Genomic DNA, 13,437 nt, shown 5'->3' with positions numbered 1-13,437 from the left:
CTGATAAAGACCAATCCGCAAGCGTTTGCCTATGACTGCCTGCTAGTTCTTCCCCATGGGGATTTTCATCCTCGTGATTTTGTCTTCCATATCCAAAAAAGAAACAAAGGGAACAAAGTGAATCAAAACAATAAGAGAATTGATCTATGTTTAAACCTAAAAGGAATCCCTGGAGGTTAATCGGGGAGATATTTTCCTACAAAAGAGCGAATTCACGGTTGATCATTGGATTCGTTTCACTCGATGAAAGAAATCCACACGAAGACGGATGCACCAAGCCTGCATCGAGCATAAGCCACCGCCCGCACCAACCGATGAGCCATCATGGCCTGCGTCCTAGATCCTACTAGGAGAAGGCCCCACGACCTAGGTCAGTCTCGCTGGCTCGGGCGGGCGTATGACAACACACCGGGTCTGGCCAAGAAGAGGCAAACCAGAGCCTCCAGCGGTCAAGCTCGAGCCGCCAAGATCGATGAAGCAAGGGCGGGCCACCTTCTTGCGCGCGGAGCCGGTGTTGTCCACGTCGCTCATCCACAGGCTCGTGCTGGCGTCGCTGATGTCTACGCACGCTTCTATTCCTGTAGACAGTGTTGGGCCTCCAAGAGCAGAGGTTTGTAGAACAGCAGCAAGTTTCCCTTAAGTGAATCACCCAAGGTTTATCGAACTCGTGGAGGTAGAGGTCAAAGATATCCCTCTCAAGCAACCCCCGCAATCACGATACAAGAAGTCTCTTGTGTCCCCAACACACCTAATACACTTGTCGGATGTATAGGTGCACTAGTTCGGCGAAGAGATAGTGAAATACGGGTGGTATGAATGAATATGAGCAAGAGTAACGGCGCCTGTAAAAATAGCTTGCTGGCGTGCAGTTGATGGTAGTAATATTGCAGGAAGTAAAGATGCAGTAGTAAATAAGCGATGATTGCAGTATTTGGAAACAAGGCCTAGGGATCATACTTTCACTAGTGGACACTGTAAGGGTATATTGCCCCTATGTGTGGTTTTGGTAATTAATGACAACTCCTATGGACTAATGTTTTCATTGAGTTTATATGAAGGAATATTCCATAGGTACTACTTGTATTCCATGTGTTGGATTCAAGTATGAATGCCATGAAGATAAAGGTATACCTTGTGTATTGGCATCAAGATCATCGGTATGAAGATATATATGTGATATGATCAAGAAGAAGAAACGAAGATGGAGTTCTTATGTGGAACTCAATATTAGCCATGCTCTATCTTATGTGAGTATGAGAAGATACAAGGTTGAGTTGGGCAAGTTCAAGATGAGCATCTCAAGTGAATCACATGCTTGAAGCTTGCCATCCATTTGGTGATAATGGACTAGTGAAGATGTGCATCAATGGAGCTTTCCCATCATAGTGTATGGGGAGCATTTGTGAGTCTTCACGAAGCAACATTGGTCAAGTGTGGCATTCCTGGCTTGTGTAGAGCTTGAAGTGTTATCATCAAGATCAAGCGGGATGCGCAAGGCAAAGGTATGACCTTGATAGGTTTTCCTTTTACCGGTCTCGAGGTGGTTGATGGGAGACCGGATTATAGGATAGATAGCCGCACTATCAAGAGGGGCTTTCGGTTGGGTAACTTGATCACATCGTCTTAGGGAGCTCAATCTTTTGCATACTTTGCATATCCCTATTGCTTCTTGGTGTTTCTCTGTAAGAGGTTCTTGAGCTTGTTGCTAGCTTTACAACAAGCCCAAGTTCATCGAAAACGGAATCCGCATGCATCTTCTATTGCGTTTTCGAGTTTGGACGTCTTTACCGTTTCTTGACGGTGGGAGACCCCTCTCTAAAATCATCTAAAATGTTATGTGAGGAGTCTCCATATTTCCAGTTTTTGTTGGGGTTCTATTCGTCGTTATCTTTCCAACAAAATTGGTTTCATGTCAATCGGAGTTCGGGAGCATTAGTTATTAAAGAAAAAGGAAAAGGAGAAAAGAATAAAAGGGAAAAGAAAAAAGAAGGGGCCAGCCGACCGGCCGGTCTGACCGGACCGGCCACCGGCCCACCCGGTCCGCGACCGGACTTGGCACTGGTGCCATCCGGGCTGTGTCCGAGTGGCCTTTGGGCCCGTGGACCGGCCGCAGGCCCGGTGGCCGACCGGCCCACCCGGCGCCTCCCCGGTCCGACCGGATTCCTCGCCGGGCCGCCTCCGCCTCGGCTGGGCCTCACGGCCCGCCCTCCCGGCCCGCCCGCGCCTTACCGGGCCGCCCGCGCCCACGCGGCCTGCTCGCCCGAGCGCCGCGTCGCCCAGCTGGGCTGCCTCCCCCCGCGCGCCCCTTGCTCGCCCGCCGCCCTGCGCGCTATCTTGCCTCGCCGGCCGGTGGGCCGGACCGACCGAGCTGCTCGACCGGCCCGGCCGGTTGCTGCTCCGGTCGACCGGCCTGGCAGCCGGCTGGGGCGACTTTCAGCCTGTTTTTTATGCGTTTTTCACATGGTTTTCTCCCCAACGGTTATTTCTTCCTCCCTTGCTATAAATACCTTTCTCCCACCTTGAGACAATAAGTTCTTCCCATTCTCTCACCTCCATTGTTGCATTTGAAGAACTTGCTCTCCCCTTTGATTCCTCCAACCATTCTTGCTCATTCTTGAGGGATCTAAGAGAGGAGATCTAGATCTACACTTCCACCAATCTATTTCTTCTCTAAGTGAGGGAATCTCTTGGGATCTAGATCTTGGAGTCTTTGGTTGACTTTCCCCCTTGTTCTTCCTCTCCAATCTCATCCTAGCATTCGTTGCTTTGGTGGGATTTGAGTGTGAAGGACTTGAACACCTCCGGTGTTCTTGCTTTGCATCATTGCATAGGGTTGAGCTCTCCACCACGATTTGTTCGAGTGAGAGACTCGTGAGCTTGTTACTCTTGGAGGGTGACCTCCTAGTTGGCTTGGTTGGTGTCCCGGTGATCTCTTCGTGGAAGATTGTGAAGGGGCCCGGGCTTCTCCTTCGTGGAGCTTGTGAAGTGGTTGTGGAGCTTGCCATCTCCGGAGCGGAGAAAAAGCTAACCATAAGGAAAGGGCCATTATCCTTCGTGGGTGTGGTTCGGAGAATAGGGTGAGCCTTCGTGGCGCGGGGAATCCTTCGTGCCACTCCTCCAAACGTGACGTACCTTGTTGCAAAGCAAGGGAACACGGGAATACATCCTCGTCTCCGCGTGCCTCGGTTATTTCTATACCCGAGCTCTCTTTCCTTGTGATAGCCATCGTGCTTGAAGTACATATATCTTGCTATCACTTGTGCTACATATATCTTGTGCCTATCTTGCTTAGCTCTAGTTGCTATTGTTACACTTAGTTGAGCTTAGCATACTTAGGGTTTGTGCTTGTAAACTAAACGTTAGTTTAATTCCGCATTATTACAAGACAATCCGTAAGAGTTTTTAATTGCCTATTCACCCCCCCTAGGCGACATCTCGATCTTTCAGACACTCTCAACATTGATCACATAATAAAACCACTCTACACTCTCTTGTTGGATGATGAACACCATTAATTGTGTAGGGCTACAAGAGCACCTCAATGCCGGAGTTAACAAGCTCCACAGCATTCGATGTTCATATTTAAATAACCTTAGAGTGCATGATAGACCAACGCAATTATACCGAGTACTAACATAGCATGCACACCGTCACCGATAGACTATGAAAGGAGGAATAGATCACATCAATACTATCATAGTAATAGTTAACTCCATAATCTACAAGAGATTACAATCATAAACTACGCCAAGTACTACATGATGCACACACTGTCAACATTACATCATGGAGGAGGAATAGAGTACTTTAATAACATCACTAGAGTAACACATAGATGATATTCAACTAGATCACAAAGAGAGAGATGAACCACATAGCTACGGTAGAGCCCTCAGCCTCGATGGAGAACTACTCCCTCCTCATGGGAGACAGCAGCGGTGATGAAGATGGCGGTGGTGTCGATGGAGATGCCTTCCGAGGGCACTTCCCCGTCCCGGCGGCGTGCCGGAACAGAGACTCATGTCCCCCGGATCTTGGCTTCGCGATGGCGGCGGCTCTGGAAGGTTTCTCGTACCGTGGCTTTTTCGTATCGAAGATTTAGGTCAGGGACCTTTAAATAGGCGAAGAGGCGGAGTCGGAGGGGTTACGGAGGCTCCACACAATAGGGGGGCGCCCCCCCTTGGGCCGCGCCGCCCACATGTGTGGGCCCCCCAGGGCTCCCCTCTGGTGGCTCTCGGGTGTTCTTGAAGCTTCGTAGAATTCCAAGATGCTGGGCGTTGATTTCGTCCGATTCCGAGAATATTTCCTTACTAGGATTTCTGAAACCAAAAACAGCAGAAACAACGAATCGGCCCTTCGGCATCTCGTCAATAGGTTAGTTCGGAAAACGCATCAAAACGATATAAAGTGTGAACAAAACATGTAGGTATTGTCATAAAACTAGCATGAAACATCGAAATTATAGATACGTTTGAGACGTATCAAGCATCCCCAAGCTTAGTTCCTACTCGCCCTCGAGTAGGTAAACGATAACAAGGATAATTTCTGAAGTGACATGCTATCATAATCTTGATCAATACTATTGTAAAGCATATGAGATGAATGAAGTGATTCAAAACAATGACTAAACAACTGAATCATATAGCAAAGACTTTTCATGAATAATACTTTCAAGACAAGCATCAATAAGACTTGCATAAGAGTTACTCATAAAGCAATAAATTCAAAGTAGAGGCATTGAAGCAACACAAAGGAAGATACAAGTTTCAGCGGTTGCTTTCAACTTCAACATGTATATCTCATGGATAATTGTCAACACAAAGCAATATAGCAAGTGCAATAGGTAAACATGTAAGAATCAATGCACAGTTGACACAAGTGTTTGCTTCTGAGATAGAAAGAATAGGTAAACTGACTCAACAATAAAGTAAAAGATGGGCCCTTCGCAGAGGGAAGCAGGGATTAAATCATGTGCTAGAGCTTTTAAGTTTTGAAATCATATAGAGAGCATAAAAGTAAAGTTTTGAGAGGTGTTTGTTGTTGTCAACGAATGGTAGCGGGTACTCTAACTACATTATCAACCAGACTTTCAAGAGGGGCTCCCATGAAGGACGTTATCTCTACCAGCAAGGTAGATCATCCCTCTTCTCTTTTGTTTACACATGTATTTTAGTTTCATTATTGATGACACTCCTCCCAACCTTTTGCTTACACAAGCCATGGCTAACCGAATCCTCGGGTGCCTTCCAACATTCACATACCATGAAGGAGTGTCTATTTGCAAAATTAAGTTGCTTACTGATAGATCAGGGCAAAACACGTGAAGAGAATTTATTAATGCAAGTTAATTAATTGGGGCTGGGAACCCCATTGCCAGCTCTTTTTGCAAAATTATTGGATAAGCGGATGTGCCACTAGTCCATTATGAAAGTACTGTCAGGGAGTAAATGACAAGATTGAAAGATAAACACCACACACTTCCTCATGAGCTATAAAACATTGACACAAATTGAGAAGCATTTTGAAGGTTTAAAGGTAGCACATGAAGTATTTGCTTGGAATGGCAGAGAAATACCACATAGTAGGTAGATATGATGGACACATATGGCATAGGTTTTGGCTCAAGGTTTTGGATGCACGAGAAGCATTTCCTCTCAGTACAAGGCTTTGGGCTAGCAAGGTTGTTTGAAGCAAACAGAAGTATGAACCGGTACAACAAAACTTACATAAGAACATATTGCAAGCATTATAAAACTCTACACTTGTCTTCCTTGTTGCTCAAACACTTTTACCGGAAAATATCTAGACCTTAGAGAGACCAATCATGCAAACCAGTTTCAACAAGCTCTACGGTATTTCTCCACTAATAGGTTTAAACTACATGATGCAAGAGCTTAATCATGATCTACTTGAGAGCTCAAAACAATTGCCAAGTATCAAATTATCCAAGACATTATACCAATTACCACATGCAGCATTTTCTGTTTCCAACCATATAACAATGAACGAAGCAGTTTCAACCTTCACCATGAACATTAAAAGTAAAAGCGAAGAACACTAGTGTTCATATGAAAAAGCGGAGCGTGTCTCTCTCCCACACAAGCATGATGGATCATATTTTATTCAAACACAAACAAAAATAAAAGCACACAGACGCTCCAAGTAAAGCACATAAGATGTGACGGAATAAAAATATAGTTTCACTAGAGGTGACCTGATAAGTTGTCGATGAAGAAGGGGATGTCTTGGGCATCCCCAAGCTTAGATGCTTGAGTCTTCTTGAAATATGCAGGGATGAACCACGGGGGCATCCCCAAGCGTAGACTCTTCACTCTTCTTGATCATAGTATATCATCCTCCTCTCTTGACCCTTGAAAACTTCCTCCACACCAAACTCAAAACAAACTCATTAGAGGGTTAGTGCATAATCAAAAATTCACATATTCAGAGGTGACACAATCATTCTTAACACTTCCGGACATTGCTCAAAGCTACCGGAAGTTAATGGAACAAAGAAATCCATCCAACACAAGCAAAAGAGGCAATGCGAAATAAAAGGCGAGAATCTGTCAAAACAGAACGATCAGTAAAGACGAATTTTTTAGGTGCACCAGACTTGCTCAAATGAAAATGCTCAAATTGAATGAAAGTTGCGTACATATCCGAGGATCACGCACGTAAATTGGCAGATTTTTACGAGTTACCTACGAGAGAAGCATATTGAAATTCGTGACAACAAGAAATCATGTTTCGCGCAGATAATCCAAATCTAGTAGTGACTTTACTATCAAAGACTTTACTTGGCACAACAATGCAATAAAATAAAGATAAGGAGAGGTTGCTACAGTAGTAACAACTTCCAAGACACAAATATAAAACAAAATTGTTGTAGTAAAATAAAGACATGGGTTATCTCCCAAGAAGTGCTTTCTTTATAGCCATTAAGATGGGCTCGGTAATTTTAATGATGCACTCGCAAGAAATAGTAGTTGAAGCAAAAGAGAGCATCAAAAAGAAAATTCAAAACAAATTTAAGCCTAACATGCTTCCTATGCATAGGAATCTTGTAAATAAACAAATTCATGAAGCATAATGCAACAAGCATAGAAAGATAAAACAAGTGTAACTTCAAAAATTTCAGCATATAGAGAGGTGTTTTAGTAACATGAAAACTTCTAAAACCATATTTTCCTCTCTCATAATAACTTTCAGCGGCATCATGAACAAACTCAACAATGTAACTATCACATAAAGCATTCTTATCATGAGCTATATGCATAAAATTATTACTCTCCACATAAGCATAATCAATTTTACTAGTTGTAGTGGGAGCAAATTCAACAAAGTAGCTATCATTATTATCCTCATCATCAAATATAGGAGGCATAGTATAATCATAATTAAATTTACCCTCCATAGTAGGCGGCACCAGAAAACCACTATCATTATAATCATCATATATGGGAGGCATATCATAATCAACATAAACTTTCTCCTCAATACCCGGAGGGCTAAAGAGATCATTTTCATCAAAACCGACCTCCCCAAGCTTAAATTCTTCCATAGCATTAGCAACAATGGTGTTCAAAGCATTCATACTAATAACATTGGCATTATCATGCATATAAAGTTCCATAGGTTTTTTAATTTTCTCTTCAAACACCTCATGTCCTAACTCAAGATAAATTTCATAAAGATCTCTAATTTTGTTGTTGTTTTCCATTAAGCCTAACTAGTGTAAACAAGAAACAAAAAGATGCAATTGCAGGATCTAAAGGAAATAACTTCGAGCACTTACAACGGCACCAGAAAATAACTTAGTTACCTGGGACCGGAGTATGAGTGCCTTTTACCTTACCTCCCCGGCAACGGCGCCGGAAAATAGCTTGATGTCTACGCACGCTTCTATTCCCGTAGACAGTGTTGGGCCTCCAAGAGCGAGAGGTTTGTAGAACAGCGAGCAAGTTTCCCTTAAGTGAATCACCCAAGGTTTATCGAACTCGGGGAGGTAGAGGTCAAATATATCCCTCTCAAGCAACCCCTGCAATCACGATACAAGAAGTCTCTTGTGTCCCCAACACACCTAATACACTTGTCGGATGTATAGGTGCACTAGTTCGGCGAAGAGATAGTGAAATACAAGTGGTATGAATGAATATGAGCAAGTAGTAACGGCGCTTGAGAAAATATCTTGCTGGCGTGCGGTTGATGGTAGTAATATTGCAGGAAGTAAAGATGCGGTAAAACGATAAATAAGCGATGATTGCAGTATTTGGAAACAAGGCCTAGGGATCATACTTTCACTAGTGGACACTCTCAACATTGATCACATAATAAAACCACTCTACACTCTCTTGTTGGATGATGAACACCATTAATTGTGTAGGGCTACAAGAGCACCTCAATGCCGGAGTTAACAAGCTCCACAACATTCGATGTTCATATTTAAATAACCTTAGAGTGCATGATAGACCAACGCAATTATACTGAGTACTAACATAGCATGCACACCGTCACCGACAGACTATGAAAGGAGGAATAGATCACATCAATACTATCATAGTAATAGTTAACTCCATAATCTACAAGAGATTACAATCATAAACTACGCCAAGTACTACATGATGCACACACTGTCAACATTACATCATGGAGGAGGAATAGAGTACTTTAATAACATCACTAGAGTAACACATAGATGATATTCAACTAGATCACAAAGAGAGAGATGGACCACATAGCTACGGTAGAGCCCTCAGCCTCGATGGAGAACTACTCCCTCCTCATAGGAGACAGCAGCGGTGATGAAGATGGCGGTGGTGTCGATGGAGATGCCTTCCGGGGGCACATCCCCGTCCCGACGGCGTGCCGGAACAGAGACTCCTGTCCCCCAGATCTTGGCTTCGCGATGGCGGCGGCTCTGGAAGGTTTCTCGTACCGTGGCTTTTTCGTATCGAAGATTTAGGTCAGGGACCTTTAAATAGGCGAAGAGGCGGAGTCGGAGGGGTTACGGAGGCTCCACACAATAGGGGGGCGCGCCCCCCTTGTGCCGCGCCGCCCACATGTGTGGGCCCCCCAGGGCTCCCCTCTGGTGGCTCTCGGGTGTTCTGGAAGCTTCGTGGAATTCTAAGATGCTGGCGTTGATTTCGTCCGATTCCGAGAATATTTCCTTACTAGGATTTCTGAAACCAAAAACAGCAGAAAACAGCAACTGGCCCTTCGGCATCTCGTCAATAGGTTAGTTCCGGAAAACGCATCAAAACGATATAAAGTGTGAACAAAACATGTAGGTATTGTCATAAAACTAGCATGGAACATCATAAATTATAGATACGTTTGAGACGTATCAGTCGCCCGTGCTGGAAATGGGTGTACGCGACAACGGTCGCCAACGGATAAGATGGGGGAGCGGCGGACGAGCGAGATCGACGAAGTGGGTGGAGGGGATGCAGGGGTAAGAGGAAGGGGATAAAGGAGCTACATGCATCGCAGATCTCCTGAAGCAGCTCCAGATGGATGGGGCAAGTGGAGAAGAAGGTGGGAAGAGTAGGGTATTTAGTGGGACTGTAGGAGGAACAATAGAGAAAAGAGAGAACATCATGTTGGTTGAACCGTGCTAACACCTGACGAGACAAAGCTAGCGTCGTTAGACACATGTCAATTTCTGGATGTATCCATCTGATCACCAAGGTTCATTTGGGATATGGTACGTAATGGTGAAATTTGATCCGATGTGATTACATCCCTAAGTTTAGGTGACTCAACAATTAGAAGGTTCCCAAACTTAGTAAATCCACAAGTTTAAGAAAACGAGAAAACTAAAGAAACATCAATACATTGCGTACATTGAAGGCACATGCAAGAAGAACATACAAGTTATCAATCTAATCCAGGGTGAATCATACCTCCTCAGTGGCTCAAGGTTGGCAACTCGTGGCGGTTGCGATCGTCACCACAACCATTTCCTTGGCCACCAAGTTGATTTGCACGCATACAAAACAGCCGAACTACACACACTATAATTGTACTGAGCAGCTCATGAGTCAGGTAATTTGAGTCCCTAAGAGTGCGCCCACCCACAACCTTTATCTCCTTGATAATGTCATTAATATCTGACCGGGAAGTAGTTGTTGCACATAGTTCACTGTTAAGGTGCATATAGTCATCTTGGGCAGCACCGACACTTTACAGTTTGTCACACTTTGCTTTGAACCCTGCAAACAGCAACATAACAAAACTCAATACTTCCCCACACTAAAAGAACGATATGGCCCCGTTCTCCTCTTAACACAGACACATATTCAGTCAAGTGTAGTTTATTTGTGTTTTATGAACATGAACAATTTTGTTTCTCTCATCGTCATGTTCTTTCCCTTTTCATCTAGGTTAGTAGCTCTAGCCCCAATATTTTTCGAAGTGTAGAGTATTTCGTTACCAAATGTACAAACACAAAATTCGATAGTCTCCTCTCCCAAAGCATAAACGTCACGGCCACATGGATAAAATAACCTTAACATCAACCAAAGGGCGATGCTAAAAAATGGCAATTCCTATATGCCGAACAGGTCGGTGTGGCTACAAGCCACATCACACCCCGCGCGATGTGATGGGCCTATCCCACTTTCAGGTTTCTTTTTCTTTTCTTTTTTCTATTTCTTTTTATGTTTTCTTTTTTTACTTCAAAGTGTTAGAGCGAGGTGAATGCAAAGTAAGATGTGGAGCGGAGTGGGATGATCATGTAGCACACTAGCACCAGAGGCGTCACAATGGTGAAAGCGGTTAAGACAAAGGCTGGTGGAAAACAAGGAACAAGAGATGCATCCTTGTCATGTTTATATTAGGGACGATTGAAAATTCAAGCACCCGTGCCTAGAAAAAAATTAAGCACCCGCGGCAAGGCACGATCATTTAACTATAAAAACAAAAAAGTAGAATAGGAGCAACAAAAAAAGGAAAAAAAGGAAAACCGAGGGTTGTACACACGGACTAGGTCAGCTTACCACACTCAATGGGAACATAAGTTTGGAATGAAAGAAAGACGCATGAACTTATGCCCGGAGCTTTAGATAGTCTAGTTTGGAAAAAGCTTTGGGAGCTAGATGTGCCAAGTAAAATCAAGATATTTGAGTGGAGGGATTTACATGGCGTGATTCCATCAAAAGGTATATTGGCAAACAGACACACAAGGGGGATGTCCAATCTGCCCCTTGATGTATACGAATGTTTCTATTCTTGTAGACAGTGTTGGGCCTCCAAGTGCAGAGGTTTGTAGAACAGCAACAAGTTTTCCTTAAGTGGATCACCAAGGTTTATCGAACTCAGGGAGGTAGAGGTCAAAGCTATATATCCCTCTCAAACAACCCTGCAATTACGATACAAGAAGTATCTTGTGTCCCCAACACACCCAATACACTTGTCAGGTGTATAGGTGCACTAGTTCGGCGAAGAGATAGTAAAATGCAAGTGATATGGATGAATATGAGTGGTAATAACAATCAGAAATAAATATGGTAGCAAGTAAACATGCAGTAAAATAGTAAATAAATGGTGATTCGATGTTTGGAAACAAGGCCTAGGGATCATACTTTCACTAGTGGTCACTCTCAAGTCTCAACAATGGTATCATAAAGCAATATAAATATAATCACTTCACTATGCTACTTTGGACTACTCTCCGGTTGGATAACAAACACTAATTCATTGCGTAGGGCTGCACAAGCAAACCTTAAAGATGTATTCCTAAGTACTAATGAACACCCCACGCTGTCAATTTGAGCATTCATATGAGGTACTAACACACCACGATTTCATAGAGACATCCAACTCAAATCATAATTCAGTGAACAAGTATTCTGTGAAATATAGCCTAAGAGACCCACACGGTGCACACACTGTCACCTTTACACACGTGGGACAAGGAGTCTCCGAAGATCACATAAGTAAAAACCACTTGAATAGCATAACGACATCTAGATTACAAAGCTCATGGTCACATAAAGATCACACCATGGGAGAGAGAGATAAACCACATAGCTACCTGTAGAGCCTTCAGCCCCGAGGGAGAACTACTCCCTCATCATCATGGGAGTCAGCAACGGCGATGGAGATGGCGGTGGATTCGATGGAGATGGCTCCGGGGGCAATTCCTCGTCCCGACAGGGTGCCGGAACAGAGACTTATGTCCCTCCGAATCTTGTCTGCGATGGCGGCGGAGCTACAAAACTTTTCGTGGGCGGAGGCTGGTATATTTAGGGTTTTTGCGTCGGGAGCTTTATATAGGCGAGGTTGGTGGAGGTCTGGTGGCCCCAGACCACCCCTAGCCGCGGGTCAGGGCCAGGCCGCGCCTAGGCATGGTCTGGTCCCCCTATGGCCCTCCTCCGTCTCTTCTTTGGACTTCGTCTTTGCTCCGGGAAAAATAGGAACTTTGGCTTTTGTTTCGTCCAATTCCGAGAATATTTTCTGTATAACTTTTCTGAAATACAAAACAGCAGAAAATAGGGAACTGACACAGTGGCATCTTGTTAATAGGTTAGTGCCAGAAAATGCATAAAGTGCCACGAAGTGTAAACAAAACATATAGCAATTGGTGTAAACACAAGCATGGAGCATGAAAAATTATAGATATAGCAGTAGATTGTATTTCAGATGTAAAGAATGGACCGGGGTCCACAGTTCACTAGTGGTGTCTCTCCCATAAGATAAATAGCATGTTGGGTGAACGAATTACAGTTGGGCAATTGACAAATAAAGAAGGCATAACAATGCACATACATATATCTTGATGAGTACTATGAGATTTAATCAGGGCATTACGACAAAGTACATAGACCGCTATCCAACATGCATCTATGCCTAAAAAGTCCACCTTCGAGGTTATCATCCGAACCCCTTCCGAGTATTAAGTTGCAAACAACGAGACAATTGCATTAAGTATGGTGCGTAATGTAATCAACACAAATATCCTTAGACAAAGCATTGATGTTTTATCCCTAGTGGCAACAACACATCCACAACCTTAGAACTTTATGTCAACGTCCCGAGATTCAATGGAGGCATGAACCCACTATCGAGCATAAATACTCCCTCTTGGAGTTACAAGTATCAACTTGGCCAGAGCCTCTACTAGCAACGGAGAGCATGCAAGAACATAAACAGCAACAATCGATTAACTGCATTTACAGTATTCGTCATTATGGTTATTATTATTCTTTGTTACCCAAGCTAAAGCGATGGTCACCGTTGTTTATTCACAGTCGTTTTAGCGAAGAAGCTGCTGTTGTTGCGTTAAGGGTGACCACCGCACTTCATTAAGTCTTACGATGGGTTCAGTGTTTATCAGCGGTCGAAAGCGATCCGATCCAAGGCGGTTTGGCGCAGCATCCGTTGTTGCAGTTCCAGTGAGGCACCTTCGCCGCGTTGTTCGACCAGGCGCGACAT

At 43.9% G+C, this 13,437-nt stretch overlaps 1 protein-coding gene across 1 annotated transcript in view; it reads left to right on the top strand.

Annotated features, from left to right (window-relative positions):
- Positions 1-324: 324 nt before the first annotated feature.
- The window catches only part of LOC124705861 (bisdemethoxycurcumin synthase-like), a 14,850-nt gene continuing 1,737 nt past the window's right edge, over positions 325-13,437 (top strand). The window contains exons 1-2 of the mRNA XM_047237559.1: positions 325-370; positions 2,085-2,463. Of these exons, the coding sequence (XP_047093515.1) occupies positions 325-370; positions 2,085-2,463 (425 nt within the window). The remainder of the gene's footprint in view (positions 371-2,084; positions 2,464-13,437) is intronic.

Source organism: Lolium rigidum, chromosome 1 (assembly GCF_022539505.1).
Source record: "Lolium rigidum isolate FL_2022 chromosome 1, APGP_CSIRO_Lrig_0.1, whole genome shotgun sequence".
NCBI classification, from domain to species: Eukaryota; Viridiplantae; Streptophyta; class Magnoliopsida; order Poales; family Poaceae; genus Lolium; species Lolium rigidum.
This window is presented reverse-complemented; position numbering and strand designations above follow the sequence as displayed.